Below are 12,955 nucleotides of genomic sequence, written 5' to 3' on the forward strand. Positions count from 1 at the left end.
GAACGCATTGTTTTAAATTCCAAATGAGAATTTTTTCAATGAAACCCGCTTTGTACCTGGTGCCGACCAAGAAGAGAAATGTAAAAATATTTAGCGATGACCTTCCTGCTATTGTTGTCTTTCCTGACCTGTATCGCTCCTCCCTATAGCCAGACTAAAGCCTGACGTTATTTTTTGTAGCTGCGATGCTAATGACACTTTAGTCAGTTTAGTCTCTGTGTGAAATAACTGAATCTGATGAGATGGAAACAAAGGCTTCCTTGTTGCAAGGTCACAGCATATGGAGTGACACCCTGTCATTGCGTAATGCTGATCTAATAGTTCCAAATAGCTGAATTAAATGAGCGTGAGAGACCTCGGGGTTGATCTCAGAGGAAGCAGCATTTCCCCTGCCGCTAGACGCCAGCCAGGTCATGTTGCTTGTGAAGTGGGAACCTGAACCTCTAGGTCCCCGATGGTGTCATTCCTGTTACAGTGGATAGACGAGTGATACTGCAACAAGAGACTAAATAAGGCTCTTTGGAACGTTCAAAGCATCAAAAACAAAGTCAACTCCAACACTGTGGGGTGATGATCGCAGAACCCTGCTTTGTGATAAGCAAGGTGTTGAAATCACCCAAAGTAACCAAAATCAAAACTGTTCAACACTGCATTTGAACAATCAGAACCTAACTTATTTGTTAAACTTGTATATTAGTTGTACTTAAATTTGTTAAATAGAAACAAATAAATTAACATTTTAAAGTTTCTCTTGTAAAAGGTAAGTGGTAGTACTTGTAGGAAAAAGGTAACTTCCTCAAATGAAGATGCAGAGGTTGAAGAGAAAGATTGCTTAGTTTCAAAGGTTTCATATGTGAACAAATGCATAATGAAGCCAGATGATGTAGCTGAATCCCACCGCTGAGATACTCTGTTGTCAACCTTTCTAGAAGACAGAACAAAGTAGCTGGTTTCCTTGATCTCAGCCCTGGTCTTTGGGCAGTGTAGGGGGTCAGGGCTATGTAACAGGAACATGGCAGCAGGAGGATTCTGTAAGCACATCCTGAGCTGGAGAGAAGTCCGGTGGTGTGGAGACACAGCACGGATCTGCGGCCGAGGCGGGATTTTCCAGCTGCCGCTGTGTTGTTGTCCAGCCCGTGACGTCACCTGACAGGTGTTTCCTTGCTCATCAACCGAGGAGCAAGTGTACAGGACATGCTCTATGACCTCATGACATCCTAATGTCTGTGCGTGTGTGTGTACACGTGTGGTAGGACAGTGTAGACAACCTCTTTAGTTACTAGTATGAGTGTCAAAACCACATGATCTCCACAACGAAAACAAATAATGTCAGGGCAACCTTGAAGTGTTTTTTTTTTTTTCTCAGTATGAATTTTACAATAACACACACCTCTGATGAGGGTCTCGAGTGTTGCTTTCCTCGTGCTGAACCGAGTACAGTCTGTGAATGCACAGTAGGAGGAGCTGTGTTAATCCCCTGTGTTTACAGATACACTAAAGCTAATGGGCCCATTTTTAAACATATACTTCAAGACATAAAGATGGCTACCAGTAGAAGGAAGTCAAGGCGTTAGTGTCGGCAGCTGGCCTTGATTCATGCCATTCAACTGCTGCCTTCTGTGTCCTGCTAGGTGTGTTAGAACACTGATCCCAAACTATCCCTATAAGCAATGATTCCATGATACTGTGTGTGTTTAATGTAAGGAACTATACCACATCTTTTATGATGACCCGTTTTCCTGTGTGTGTATGCATCTGTGTGTGTGTGTGTCTTTGTGTGTTAGGACACCGAGTCACTGGATAGCTGTATCCAGAGCACACTGTCTGTGTTGTACGCTCCGTTTGGGGCGACGGCCGCCACTGTCCTGTGGCAACTGTTCAGCGTGGTGGAGAGGCAGTACCGTGGCGACGGCCTGCGCTGCTTCCTTGACTTCCTGCTTCCTGCCAAGAGGATTCTGCACACCATCCAGCGGGAGACCTGCGTGAGTGCGGGCCACACACGTGCATGCACACACATATTCACACGAGCACAAATCGTCAAATCGTCTCTGACGTTTGCAGGCGAAGCCCCCTTTGAGAAGAAAACACCTCAGATCTAAAGGGGCACACATGGTTTCTAAGGTTACATAAAAATACAAATATGTTCTTGTTCTTAAAGTAAAAAAGTGTTGTCAGCTCTCATTTGTGGTTTCAGTCTAATATAATTGGTTTATCTGATAAGGATCACCCAAGAAAAGATAATACTGCTGGCTTCAGGCCTTGCAGAGTTGTTGCTGTTGATCTCAACAGTGTGTATCTCCAGCGTCTTGAGGCAGTTAGGAGGAAAATTAAAGTGGGTCAGAGAGACTGTGCCCCTGAACAGGGCAAAAAGAAGCTCCACAGAGCCAGGAGGCATGACGGGTGCAGGGAGCAGGCCTTCCAACACTCTGGCCCCTCCTGTGACCCTGGCAGCAGAGAGCTGTAACCTTACCCTCCCGCATTCAGAGCTCAGGCAATTATCCCACAAACAAAACCGCACAAACGTCCGTTCATTTAATCTGCAGGGAACAGAGTGACAATAGAATCAGTAGTAACGGGGGCGCTTATTACTATTTATTTTTATTATTATTTCAGGTTGTCGTCAGTTTTGCAAGTCCACTGAAAGAGTTCTCGTCTAATATATTTATCTGAATATCTTTGTCACAGACAGGTTCATCGCAAATTCTGCGGAGGTGTTTGGCACCTTACTGCTATGATGAAAGAAAATAGGTGTGACTACAGGTTAGCTGTGTGAGACTCTGTAAACACTGAGTCATTCAAATGGTGCAATCCGTTCTGCCATAAGTACACCCCTGAAGATGCAGCCCAGAGAAATAAGAGAACTTAAGACTTTGAGACTGCGTATCATAGTTTCAATATGAAGAATCAGTTGAATGTATGATCCAGACCAACTGAAAGTGATTTTTTCAGTGTAGATGCAGTACTTTCTCCAAAGTCCTAAGTAAGGAATGAAACCTCGATGGACGTCGTATTTTTAAACTTCAGGTTTTGAACAGAAAGCCTCTTTAATAGATAATTTCTCTGTATGTATGTGATGATGATTGAACTGATTTTTCCTTGTCTGCTGTTCTTTCCTCAGTTGCGCTACCAAGGCCTGCTGCTGTACCACGACGGCTGGCCTCTCTGCATCCATGAGAAGGTGGTTCTGCAGCTAGCCCCCCTGCACAAGGTCCGCCTGAGGCAAGGTGACTTCTACCTGCAGGTGGTTCCTCTGGGCCGCAAGGCCGCCAAGCTGGTGTTAAAATGCCTGTCGGGCAGCGGGCATGCTGTCGCCGAGATCCCTGTGCCCGAGAGCATGTATGGCAGTGTCTTCACCGCTGACTTCCTGCAGAATGTGACCCGCGAACGCAAACTGCAGCCTCTCCAGAACTGCCTGCTGAGCACGGGCGCGGCCGTCTACCGCACCCCGTGGAGGAACGTGGTGAACCCCGTGTTGGCGAGCAGGGCTGGAAGCGGCACCATGCAGCCCCGCCAGCTGGGCGTCTGCGGTGGGAGCTTGCGGGGTCAGCTGGCCACCTGCAGTGACCGCGGTTCCACCGGCACGTTGGACAGCCGCCGGAGCTCGCGGGAGTCACTGGGCTCGCTGGGTGGTGAGTCCACGGCGTCAGCGCCGCCGTTGGGCCGCAGCCCGGCACTCGCCCCGATGAGTGACCCGGAGAAGGGCCCGGCCAGAGGGAGCGGCGGCTCCAGGTGTCTCTCCTTCAGCACGGACCTCAGCAACCCCACCCCGCGCCGGCGCCACCCCCGGGACTCGGCCACCTTCGAGACAAGGAGGCTTTTCCGGAAGTCGTACATGGAGGCGCTGCAAAATCCCATGAACCTGGGCTCCAGCTCCGAGTCCATCCTTGAGACGGGGGGCAGGAAGGCGGGGGGCGGGGAGGCGGGGGGCAAACCCCGGGCCAGGAGCGGCTCGGAGGTGCGCCCCACCCAGCGGGAGTCCCTCCAGCAGAGGTTCTGCTCACGCGGCCGGCTCGGGGGGGACGACTCCCGCGTCGGCCCCACCCTCCTCCCGCTGCATCGCAGCCTCCAGAACGCCGAGCGGCAGAACCAGACTGAGAGGCGTTCCAAATCTCTGGAGCGGACTGGCAAGGCCTCGCAGGTGAAAGGTCACCGGGCACGCTCAGCATCGGGCAGCTCGGGGGGAGGGTCTCCGAGGAAGCTGATGAATGGATATACGCTGCGATTTGGCAAACTTGACCTGGAGGCAGCATTTTCTGCCACAGAGAGCCGTGGAAGCAAAGGAGATTCAGGTAGATACTGTGGTGTTGCCCCATAAAATGCTAACGTAGTTAACAATGGAAGCAGCTGCAGGCCAGACAGCATTAATCAAATCGCAGATGCAGATGTACAGTGTATATGCTTGGAATACCGCTGATACCACTTTGGTTGTCTGACTGGTAGAATGGATATTTTGCTAGTGACCAAGAAACATGAATAAGATAAAATATGTTCTGATTTGAATGGATTTTCTATTATGATACTCGCGGTTTAAAGTCAAATAATATAATTTGTTATTTGCCGCTCTTGGAAGTGGTGTATATCGAGCTCTTCTTTACTCTCGGTTGCCCGTGTCAAAGTGTGTAGCCAGAGGCTCTGAAAAACAGCTCTGCTTTCAGCCTTGTGCTCTGTATTCATTTTCTTGTGTGGTGTCTGTGGTATGTAATTAGCATCGGGGTGGTGGGCAGGGCCTCTGGTGGGGGCGGAGCATGTTGGCAGCCCGCAGCAGAGTTTGACTCGAGGCATGGCATGTTTTACAGCAGTGCGCGTGTGCAGGCTGTGTGCGTGTGCAGGCCGGTGCTGCATGCGTGTTTTGGGCATGTTTTAGTGGCAGGTACGGCCACACCCTGCTGCAGTGACACACACACACACAATGTTTTTTTTTCCTCTATGAATTTCTGTTATGATGTACAGGCCTGCAGGCTATATATAGCTCTGAAGAGAGAGGGAGAGAGGCTATGTTTCTAGAGAAACCACAGTGTTTCCTTTTGCCTTTCCGGCTTGAGAGAAAGTCTGTCCGATGTGCTGCGTCTGCCTTGGGCTGTGTTAGGGTCTGTCTATGTGAAACCTAGTGGTTTCTCTGGCATTTTTTTTTATGTCTTCAGCACATATATGCTATACATTATGCTTCATGTTACCTTCTGTGGGCCTCATTACAAACACACACACAAACACACAGAGAAATGTGTTGTGTGGGCTCTGGCAGAATCCCCCGGAGTGTGTATTGTCCTCTTTGTACTTCAAGGCTCTTTTTCCCACAGTGAGAGTCTCGGAGGCCGCACAGGAAAATCAGGTGGATCAGGTGACCCACCTGTGGGAGGGGCTCTGCGGTGTCCCCACCTGCTCTGCTTCCCACTGCGCCGCTGCTCCCAGACAGATGGGTTGCCTCGCTCATAATGGCCGTCTTTGTGCTGCGGTCCAGCCACGGGGGGACTCTGGAGAAAGCCTTCTCAGCACAGCGCCCCTCGTGAGAGATCTGTTCTAGTCGGAAACCCAAGAGCAGCGGAGGCTGACTTAGACTTTGTCCCCAACACAAACGGCAGGGAACACACAGGCCGTGCTTCTTTAGCGACGGCTCAGCACAGAAGCGCTCGGTGGTGCGAGGAGGCCGAGGAGGCACCTGGAGGAGAGCAGTGGAGGCAGCAGTCATTGTGGTCCACCAGAGCGCATGACTGCAGAGACGTGCTGATTATCAAACTTTCCTAGCCTCTCTGTTCCCCTCTCTATCTCTCTCTCTCTCACGCTCCCTCTCTCTCTCTCTCTCTCTCACTCACTCTCTTTTTCTCTTACCCACCCCCCACCCCTTTTAGTTTCACATTCAAAATATGGTGTGGATTCTTGTGTCATGGTTCTAACACGCCACTGTCTACTTCAGTTAATGGCCTAAACACTGACTTCCCCTTACGCAAATGACCGCTAGAAATGTTTTCAGAAATGTACGATTTTTTTGTTTTAAAATCACTGAACTAATTCAGTAGGAACATGCTTAATGCTCGTTTACCTTGAGTCCATGGATTCTTCGAGCTCTTGCAGTAGATCAGATGCTCCAAGCGTTGGGTTCCGAGTGTCATTCGGAGCAATCGTGGGCCCGGCGGAGTTGTGCATGGGCCTTGGTGCCTGCCTCTCCTCCTGCACGGCGCCGGGAGCTGGAGGAGCAGGCGTGTAGTGTTCAGGTCTGGGGCGTCTGGGCCGTCTGGGCCGTCTGGGCCGTCTGGGCCGTCTGGGGCAGCGCCTGGGGCTCGAGATTCCGGAGAGAGTTCAGGAGTGTCAGCCAATAGCGGGAACTCATCGGCGCCGTCTGCAGGAGCACAGGCAGCATTCCTGAGGCAGAACCCACAGGGCACTCACACTCTCTCTCTCTCACACACACACACACACACACGTGCAAGAACAGACCAGTTGGAGGTGATGATGCCCATCGCTACCATGGAACACAGCTACTTCTGTGCATGTGTGTGCATGTATGTGCAAGTGTATGCATGTGTGTGCATGTGTGTTTCTCGGTTATTTAATGTGAGTGTGTGTGTGCAGCATTTGCGCAAAGAAAGTGACACACCTGGTCGTTGTGTGATGACTCACTTTGGACCAACCACCTAGTTTCTATAGCAGCCCCATCAAAACCTCACAACTCACCTGCTGTGATGCCATGTCTGTGCTTGTATCTTATGTCTTATCCAATCAAATGCCTTATAAGCATACCATATGAGCCATGGAAACATACCACATACAAGTTTTTTTCGAACATATTAGGCTGCTACCTAACAAATAAATAGTTTGAAACTCAGTCTTGAATGATAAAATTGTTGCATTGCAAAGCATTCATTCAAAATGTGTCCTCAGTACAGCCAAAACCTTCAACAAGAGTAGTATAGTTGTTGCTAAGGCTACACCTATCAGGATTACATTTTTCATTTCATTCATTAAAACTAGAATAATGATTGAGATTTAGAGCATTATTGTTAACCCCACAAAGACGTCTTAAGATGATCCACATCATTTTTCGCTGCAGCTCATGTTTTACGTCTGTGGTCCCTTCCCTCTTGCCGTAGCCGTGATATGTATGTGACATGTATGTGTGTGACAGAGCTTCCCGACTCGCCCGCCGTCTCAGAATCCAGAAGAGGCAGCAGTGGCGGAGAAGATTCCCCCAGACCTTCACTTCACTTCTCCATCTCCGCTCCGCTCTCTGTAGTGCCCTCTACTGGCTGTGGCCTGTCACTGCCTTCCCTGCTCTCGCAGGTCAACCTGGGGCTGCTGGACTCTGGCGCGGTCACTCTGCTCGGTGAGCTGACTGCCAGGGGGGCCCATGGGGGAGAAGCGTTTGGGTTTACACTCTCTCCTTACATGTGCTGGATCCTGTTCAGACACGCGATAGGCTCACACAGTGCTACTGACACAGCTTTATGCGGAAGATTGTGTGTCGAAGGTCTAAAGTGGTGAAACGACTGTGTGGGAGCTGGCAGATCACTAGATGAATGACCCTCCTACCTAGGGAGTCTGAAGCTGCTTTTTTATAGGAAATTCATTGGTTTTATGTCATGTATGATTGCCAGCCCTTCCTCTGGGTTGTCTAATAAACAAATTATTTTTATGGTTATTAAGCATATCTGAGTAACCACATTGTATTTCACTAGAAGTGCTCACGCTGTATGATTAGTAGTGTTGCTACAGAGTGAATTTACCTTTATTACTTCAGCTGGAGGCGAGTCTAGGAGAGTGTTGTGGAATTGGTTTATATAAGTGTCTCTCTCTCACGTTTTCTCTCTCTTTTGGGTACAGGTAACCAGGACCGTGCTGGACATTCTCTGCTGCAGGTGTGCATGAGGAACCGGGTGTGGACAGACGAGAGCTTTACCTCCAGAGAGTTTGTCTGTCTACTGGGCTACTACTGCTCCACACTTCGGTAAGAACAAACATACATACATGCACACACGCATGCGCGCCCGCACACACACACACACACACTGACTTACACACACACAAATGTTCACATACACACATGCATGCGCGTACACACACACACGCGCGCGCATGCACACACACATTAAAACACATACACATATACACACAAAAAACACACCCATATTTCCAAACACAATTCAGACCACTACTCGTCTTGATACTTCCTGTGTTGATGTCAGTGTGTATCTCACGACCATCTCTTTGTTCCAGTATATCAGTTTTTAGTGTGCGTGAAATGATACAAATTTTTCATCACATTTTAAGACAGCAAAGCAAGAGGTGTAATAAGTGAAAACGTAATTCTAGATTTACTGCACTATGCACAGCGTCTGTCACAAAAGCTATGTTCTCATTTTTAGTGTATGAGCAGGAATCCTCATAATCCTCTGACACACTCACGAAAGACTCGCTAATTAGTTTTTATAGGGGAAAACAAACAAACTGTTTTGGAAAAACACAAATAAAACAGGAAATCAGGTTGTCAGGACCAACATTGGAGGCTACTGATGTAAAATTGACTCCAATCCATGAATTTACCTGACGCTTTTATCCAAAGCGACTTACAATTATGAGTGAGTACAAGTTGAGCAATTGAGGTTAAGGGTCTTGCTCAGGGGCCCAACAGTGTGTTCATGTGTGCATGTGTGTTTGTGTGTGTATGCGCGTGGGTGCTCATGCATTTGTCTGCGTGTGTGTGTGTGCGTGCATGTATGTGTACGTTTGCGTGTGTGTATGCGCATGCTTGTTTGTATGTGAACATTGAGTGTGTATGTGAGTGCATGTGTGTGTGCATGTGCATTTGCCTGTGTGTCTGTGCATGCATTTGTGTGTGGGTGTTTGTGTGTGTACGTGCTTACCTGCATGCGTCTGTGCATGTGTGTGCACGTGTGTGTGAGAGGGTTTTGTGGTCAGAAGAGTGAAGGTTACCTCTTCCTGTTATCAGAAAGGAGAAGATGGATCTGGGGCTGACTGTGCTTGTGGACACACGGAGGCAGCAGGCCAGCCCGGCGCTTTTCTCAGCTCTGGCTCAGCTTAAGGTGAAAATGCCCACACAGACTCACTTGTGTGCAACCGCAAACTCATGTTACACATACATACATATTTAGATATGTGCATATCTATGTCCACCTACATGCATGTGCCTAAACACACACACACACACACACACACACACACACACACACACACACACACACACACACATCCACACATACACACATACACACACAACAATAGGGGTTTATAAGCCCTATCACTGACTGAATCTTTTCTTAAAAGGTTGTTCTTAAGACGGAGGGATTTGCGTATCAGCTGTGGTTGCTCACTATCCTGCTAAGACTCTGTCTCCCACCTTACTGAACTTCACCAGTGCTTACCTTCCAGGGGCATGCGTGACTTAGACTCAGCCTTTGTAAACAATAGCCTCTGTTTCTGGGTCAGATCCATAGATCAGACCCATAGACTGCAGTGGTGCTGGCGAGTCTTCTCCGCTGTGTTATATAGAAGCCTCATCCTGAGGGAGTTTCACACACTGCTTGTTCCTGCTTGCCCCTGAAGCAGAGTGAGGGACTGGTCTTAACTCGCTCATAATGGCCCACACAGAGAGGCAATCAACCCACCTTGAGAGGCTGTCAAAAACGATAGGAAGACGTGTAAATGTACATGTTCAGTGGTACCAGTGTGGAACGCATGCAGTGTTCATAAACAGTTACTGCTGTTTGTGACATGTAACATGCAGTGTTCATAAACAGTTACTGCTGTGTGTGACATGTAACATGCAGTGTTCATAAACAGTTACTGCTGTTTGTGACATGTAACATGCAGTGTTCATAAACAGTTACTGCTGTGTGTGACATGTAACATGCAGTGTTCATAAACAGTTACTGCTGTTTGTGACATGTAACATGCAGTGTTCATAAACAGTTACTGCTGTGTGTGACATGTAACATGCAGTGTTCATAAACAGTTACTGCTGTGTGTGACATGTAACATGCAGTGTTCATAAACAGTTACTGCTGTGTGTGACATGTAACATGCAGTGTTCATAAACAGTTACTGCTGTGTGTGACATGTAACATGCAGTGTTCATAAACAGTTACTGCTGTTTGTGACATGTAACATGCAGTGTTCATAAACAGTTACTGCTGTGTGTGACATGTAACATGCAGTGTTCATAAACAGTTACTGCTGTGTGTGACATGTAACATGCAGTGTTCATAAACAGTTACTGCTGTGTGTGACATGTAACATGCAGTGTTCATAAACAGTTACTGCTGTGTGTGACATGTAACATGCAGTGTTCATAAACAGTTACTGCTGTGTGTGACATGTAACATGCAGTGTTCATAAACAGTTACTGCTGTGTGTGACATGTAACATGCAGTGTTCCTTCTTTCTCCAGGCTCATCTCCCTAACGCACTTTCCTCAGTTTTGTTGCTCGTGGACAAAGACACCTCTATCAAACTCGAGAGGAATTTTCCCATTCCAGTGAGTAGATGAATACTTTAAAACACACCAGAGTGAAATATAAATGTGCGGAGATCTTATAACTCAAAACATGCAGCAAAACAAATACTGAAAAACTAAAATAGGATTTGACCTTGACGCTAGTCAGAGAACAGTGTGTGTGTGTGTGAATGAGTCAGTGTAAGTCTGTTTGGTGGAGGTATATTTGGCATTTGATTGGCAAAGAAGCGATGAGAGACAGAGACAGAGAATTATGCTGGAATTCCAGTATGATTTGTTACACTGAGCAGTAAGAGGCAGGACACAAACACTGAGAGGCGCGACCTTTATTGGGGGCAAATCCATATTCACTGTCACACAGTCGGGAAGCCAGCCAATCAGAAAGAGCAACACAACCTGAATCCGTTACAAATGTACAAAACAAAACACGAAAACTAAACATTGGTTTATCAGAGTATGAAACATAGGACAGGCTAACAGTGAAACAGGCAAACAAGTAAATAGAACACAGAAGCACACCATGAAGACATGGAATATAATACCTCTAATAATGACCAGCAACAAGAGAGGAAAACACAGGGCTTGAATACACAGAGTAATGAGGGCCAAAGACATACAGGTGAGGCCAGTAAAGAGCGGAGGGGCTAAACCAGGAACGGAATCAAAACAAAAGAACACATGACCGGTTGCCAAGGGAACCTTGACACCAGAGGATGGGAACTGTGACATGTCTGTGAATTCTGTTCTTTCTAAAAGTCTGAAACATCACTAACATTAAGCTCTCTTTCAAAATACATTTCTAATTAAACAAGCTGAAGTGAGAAAAGTGAAATAAAAAGAAATCAAGAAGTAATACACATAATACAGTATTAGAGTATGCTGTAATACCCAGCAGAGACGTGGTTAGAGTATTAGAGTATGCTGTAATACCCGGGAGAGACGTGGTTAGAGTATTAGAGTATGCTGTAATACCCAGGAGAGACGTGGTTAGAGTATTAGAGTATGCTGTAATACCCGAGAGAGACGTGGTTAGAGTATTATAGTATGCTGTAATACCTGGGAGAGACGTGGTTAGAGTATTAAAGTATGCTGTAATACCTGAGAGAGACGTGGTTAGAGTATTAGAGTATGCTGTAATACCCGGGAAAGACGTGGTTAGAGTATTAGAGTATGCTGTAATACCCGGGAGAGATGTGGTTAGAGTATTAGAGTATGCTGTAATACCTGGGAGAGACGTGGTTAGAGTTTGCTGTAATACCCTGGAGAGACGTGGTTAGAGTATTAGAGTATGCTGTAATACCTGGGAGAGACGTGGTTAGAGTATTAGAGTATGCTGTAATACCTGAGAGAGACGTGGTTAGAGTATAAGAGTATGCTGTAATACCCGAGAGAGACGTGGTTAGAGCATTAGAGTATGCTGTAATACCTGAGAGAGACGTGGTTAGAGTATTAGAGTATGCTGTAATACCCGAGAGAGACGTGGTTAGAGTATAAGAGTATGCTGTAATACCCGAGAGAGACGTGGTTAGAGCATTAGAGTATGCTGTAATACCCGAGAGAGACGTGGTTAGAGTATTAGAGTATGCTGTAATACCTGGGAGAGACGTGGTTAGAGTATGCTGTAATACCTGAGAGAGACGTGGTTAGAGTATTAGAGTATGCTGTAATACCCGAGAGAGACGTGGTTAGAGTATTAAAGTATGCTGTAATACCCGAGAGAGACGTGGTTAAAGTATTAAAGTATGCTGTAATACCCGAGAGAGACGTGGTTAGAGTATTAGAGAATGCTGTAATACCTGGGAGAGACGTGGTTAGAGTATGCTGTAATACCTGAGAAAGACATGGTTAGAGTATTAGAGTATGCTGTAATACCCGGAAGAGATGTGGTTAGAATACTAGAGTATGCTGTAATACCCTGGAGAGACGTGGTTAGAGTATTAAAGTATGCTGTAATACCCGGAAGAGACGTGGTTAGAGTATTAGAGTATGCTGTAATACCTGGGAGAGATGTAGTTAGAGTATGCTGTAATACCCGAGAGAGACATGTCTGGAGTAATACATGCTCTGTCTGACTCCGTGTGATTTCCAGTGTGAAGTCTTGTCCTCCCTGAAGGCTCTGCAAAAGTATGTTGATTCCTCTCAGCTCACGAGCGACCTGGATGGCACTTTCTCCTACTCCCACGGCCACTTTGTCCAGTTCAGACAGGTAAGCCCCGGAGCTCCTCACACGTCCTTCATCAGCTGCCTGAGGGTGCTCACAGTCCACGCTGCTGGGGAGGTGTGCTGTCTTTGCTGAGCTCACTGTGGTGTTTGATCCGTAGAAAATGGAGCAGTTCAGCAGCAGCTGTACATCGGCCATCTCGTCCCTCAGGCGGTCTATCGATGTCCTGAACAGCAGCAGCAGTCTGGACACCGCCAAGGTCAAACCCAACCCATCCATAGCTGAACACACACCTGTGACTTTGAGTTAGAAAGCAGATTGGCTTGAAG

General features: G+C 47.2%; 1 protein-coding gene across 2 annotated transcripts in view; it reads left to right on the top strand.

Annotated features, from left to right (window-relative positions):
* Nucleotides 1-12,955, top strand: part of zgc:158766 (uncharacterized protein LOC100009641 homolog) — a 28,669-nt gene that overhangs the window by 3,460 nt on the left and 12,254 nt on the right. For both annotated transcript variants that reach the window (XM_035526611.1, XM_027014294.2), the window contains exons 2-9: nucleotides 1,785-1,982; nucleotides 3,119-4,289; nucleotides 7,121-7,318; nucleotides 7,816-7,939; nucleotides 8,942-9,035; nucleotides 10,400-10,486; nucleotides 12,555-12,671; nucleotides 12,787-12,885. In XM_035526611.1, coding sequence (XP_035382504.1) covers nucleotides 1,785-1,982; nucleotides 3,119-4,289; nucleotides 7,121-7,318; nucleotides 7,816-7,939; nucleotides 8,942-9,035; nucleotides 10,400-10,486; nucleotides 12,555-12,671; nucleotides 12,787-12,885 — 2,088 coding nt within the window. The remainder of the gene's footprint in view (nucleotides 1-1,784; nucleotides 1,983-3,118; nucleotides 4,290-7,120; nucleotides 7,319-7,815; nucleotides 7,940-8,941; nucleotides 9,036-10,399; nucleotides 10,487-12,554; nucleotides 12,672-12,786; nucleotides 12,886-12,955) is intronic.

This window comes from Electrophorus electricus, chromosome 5 (assembly GCF_013358815.1).
Source record: "Electrophorus electricus isolate fEleEle1 chromosome 5, fEleEle1.pri, whole genome shotgun sequence".
Taxonomy (NCBI): domain Eukaryota; kingdom Metazoa; phylum Chordata; class Actinopteri; order Gymnotiformes; family Gymnotidae; genus Electrophorus; species Electrophorus electricus.